This window comes from Rhyacophila brunnea, unplaced genomic scaffold, assembly GCF_057557595.1.
Source record: "Rhyacophila brunnea isolate RB1 unplaced genomic scaffold, BYU_Rbru_1.0 scaffold_3, whole genome shotgun sequence".
NCBI classification, from domain to species: domain Eukaryota; kingdom Metazoa; phylum Arthropoda; class Insecta; order Trichoptera; family Rhyacophilidae; genus Rhyacophila; species Rhyacophila brunnea.
Window position 1 is genome coordinate 52,348,269 of NW_028232965.1, and position 3,755 is coordinate 52,352,023.

The 3,755-nt window shown below is 32.3% G+C and overlaps 1 protein-coding gene across 1 annotated transcript; it reads right to left on the bottom strand.

Moving 5' to 3' along the window:
• Nucleotides 1-2,560: 2,560 nt before the first annotated feature.
• Nucleotides 2,561-3,755, bottom strand: LOC147068522 (pre-mRNA-splicing factor Syf2). Its single transcript, XM_085951973.1, has one exon. The coding sequence runs from the start codon at nucleotides 3,597-3,599 to the stop codon at nucleotides 2,907-2,909; it is 693 nt and encodes a 230-aa protein (XP_085808099.1). The 5' UTR covers nucleotides 3,600-3,755; the 3' UTR covers nucleotides 2,561-2,906.

Genomic DNA, 3,755 nt, shown 5'->3' on the forward strand with positions numbered 1-3,755 from the left:
TTTTCCTCTATTACTAAATAATTTGAAAGGGGCACCACATCAACATTACATTAGTGCCAAAGTATATTACGTTGTTTGTATGACACAAAAATACTAAACACATATCTTATGGAAAGTATGTATACCTTCAAAAAATACCTACAGAATTGAAGAGTACAAAAGGGAAGATTTCTGGCAAATTATATTGTTTTTACAATGCATATTTCTTCCCTGTACCCGATTGAGAAGAACATAATATATTGGGCAAATTATCAAATGGAACAAAAAAAGAAACCAGAACTAAAACAAAATATTAGGAAAGATACTCTCTGATTTATTTAATAAATTAAGATTACAATAATAAACATTATTTTACAATAAATCATATTCATCATGCTAATCTTCATTCATAACATTAGTCTATTTCGATATCCATTGAAAACCATCATAATAGTGAAAACTGAATACAATTAGTCTGGATAGAGCAATGACATTATTAATGGACGACGCACTCAATACAGTAGCTAGCAAGTAAATTCGCATGTATAGGTAGACGTCACGCAATTTCCATTATGCAATATCACGCATCGGGAATTTATAGCAATATGACCTTTGTTGTAATGGCGTTAGAACAGTGTTTCTAGTATCAATGTTCGTTTGAGCGAACCCGTTCAAACCGAACCATTCGGCAGACCCGACATGAAGCATCAAGAATTTATAGCAATATCACCTTTATTGTAATGGCGTTAGAACAGATTATGCCATTTGGCAGACCGGACAATAAAGTGAGTGTCATTTTTTTTTCCCCAGATGATTCGGGATAGAGTAAGTATTAGAAAGACTTGTTTGTTGTAATATTCGTTTCATATTTTTTCATATTGCGACATCACTTCAATTTTTTGTTATTACGGATTACAATATCTGGCAAACAGATTTTTAAAAAATCCTAATATTGTGGAAAACAATGGACATTTTATCGTAGTATATTCTTGGGTTTTCACCGTGTCTCCTTCTTCCTTCTTTACTCGACGTTTCTCTTCTTAATGGCCTCTGCAACGAGCCCGAAACGTCGAGTAAAGAAGGAAGAAGGAGACACGGTGAAAACTCAAGAATATACTACGATAAAAAACAACCGTGAAAGCCTCAAACATTATAAATGGACATTTTCTGTAAGTATTCGAATTGATTGTAGTAATAAGAATTTTAAAGAAGAAAATTATACATTATATTAAGAAGTAATTTTTAGAATAATCGACATCTTATCAAAAGATAATACAGTGGGTGTTATTTTGTCATTTACATTAGCTAACAAAGTAGTTTATATATTTTTTATTATGTATGTTTCATAACATTCCACAAGTTCCTTATGGAAACTAAATTTGTCATTAGTTTAATTAAACTAAACAAACCTTTTGTCAACTTTAGACCAGGGGTTCACAAAGTGTGTCCCGCAGGCCAATTATGTTAAATGTGTATTATTTTTTATTCTTCATATCGAATATTAAAAATTACACTTAGAATTAAGTGAGCATTAATAAATAAAACTTAAGATCAAAATTAACAGACAACCATATCGCATCTGTTTTGCGTATTCACACCACATAATTTGAGCCTAGATTGCATGATTTAATTTCAAACAAACAATTGCATAAATCACGTGGTGAAACAATTTAAATATTATTTTTTAGTATATTAATAAGTGTAATAATATTAATAATGTATATTTAGTTAAAAATATAAGTTTACACATTGAAATATTTTTTTGCCTTGTTTTTTAAAAACAGGAAATATTTTTGATTTCAAAAATGTCCCTTCGACGAAAAAGTTTGTGAACCCCTGTTTTAGACCTTAAGCCTCCCACGATGGAAAAATCCAACCTCTGGCAAAAATCAAATGATTTTAGAATGTTATATGATCCAGAGCAAGAACCAATGAATTGGACATTTGTCAACTATTCCTCATAAAAAGGGACTGCCAATAATATGACCACACTGGGGTGGCCCGTATCTGCTACTTGACAGAGAAAATGATTAATAATCCTGCGAGCCTATCAAACAATATTAATCATAAATGGTAAACATTTACTGATGAGGAAATAAGAAATAGATTTGTATGAGTCTGACATAAATGTATAATAATATTACTATACAATTTAGCCAGTTTACCCAAGGAATAAATGACATCCAAGGCCTGAATAAAAACGAACCATAAGTGCGAGTAAGTATTCGGCAAGCTTATCTTCACACTATGCGTTATAGTAAGATAGAATTTCTACGGCTGAATTACATATTTTTTGTAAAGGTAGCCGGTAAATATGGATTTGACTGATTACATTCATTTAAAAACTGCGAACTCGTGTTGCTTAAATTTATTGTTTTTGTGTTAAATATAAAGTTAGTGGTAATTATTTTTAGTTATTTTAATAGAACATAAAATCATGGTTAACTATGTTGTGTTTAAGGTAGCCGTACTGAGAAGCAACACGGTGGTATAACGTTTCATAGTTAAGTTGATAATAATAAAATCGAGGTTCTACTGTGCAATATGCGCTCTCTATATATCAATACTCTGAGATGACATCACACATTTTTTTTAACAAAATATTTACCCTCCTCGTCTCAATTATGTCACATGTTTAGCTCCTCCCGTCACCTTGTTTAAAAATGATAGTTTTCAGCATGAAATTTTAGAATATTTTAGTCTTAATTAAAAAAATATAGTTTAAAATGAGGAATATAGGTAGGTAGTTTATATTATGTTGGTTTTATGATGTCATATTTTCTCAAATCCCCATCATCACATTATATCAAAACCCCCTTCCCTTTATTAGGATGTGTCGTCATATTATACAAATGTACATAAATAAATATGTTACTTCATTTTGCATAAATAGTAAAAATATGTTACTTCATCTCAATACAAGATTTTTAAATAGCAGTACCACGTTCTAAGTTCTGTTTAATCTCCACTGTATGCTCGCCATAATATCTTTCAAGTTTCTTGTTGAATTTGGCATTTCTTTCATTGATATAATCAATATCGGAGTCGTCGTTGTGAGTTCTTCTCCGTGAGAATTTCTGTCTTCTGGATATTTGCTGTTCTATATCTTCCACCATATTATCGACGGCATCTTTTTTATCTTCGTGTAAGCCCTGCAGAATAACATTAGGTCCACCGTAGAAGGCATCCCCGTATTTCAACTTTTCTTTTTCATATTTTTCCAGATTACGAGCAGGCATTTTCTTTACTAATCTGCCGTATTGTCTTATAGTGGCTTGTTCGTAGGTGGAAAATCCTTCGTCAGGGTTTTTCTTCTTCTTTTTTCGTTCGATTCTTTCTGCTTCTGTAGCAGATACGTTTAACAATTTGCTTTGATCATAATTTTCTCCTCTGGTTTTCGCCTCGTCTCTGGATTGTTGGTCAAGGAGTAGCCATTCCGCTTGACGTTTCAAGGACTCGTGATTCGCTGGTAATTTATTCCGTGCATCTTCAGCGACGACTTCTTGGTGATTATGAGTTCGAGCCTCATGCCTAGCAGAATGTAATGATCGCAATCTTTGAAGTCTCTCGGCTTGCTTTTCTGCGAATGATTTTTCAGGTAACGCAGCAGGAGGATCCATTGTGATGGGTGGTATAATTACGTAAAGAAAATATTTACTAGATATTTACATTTGGTCACAGATGGACAAATGACAGCTATAATCGTAGCGAATAGCGAACCCATAGACTAATATAGAACCATACCATAGTCCACAAAATGACAGGTTAATCAATAT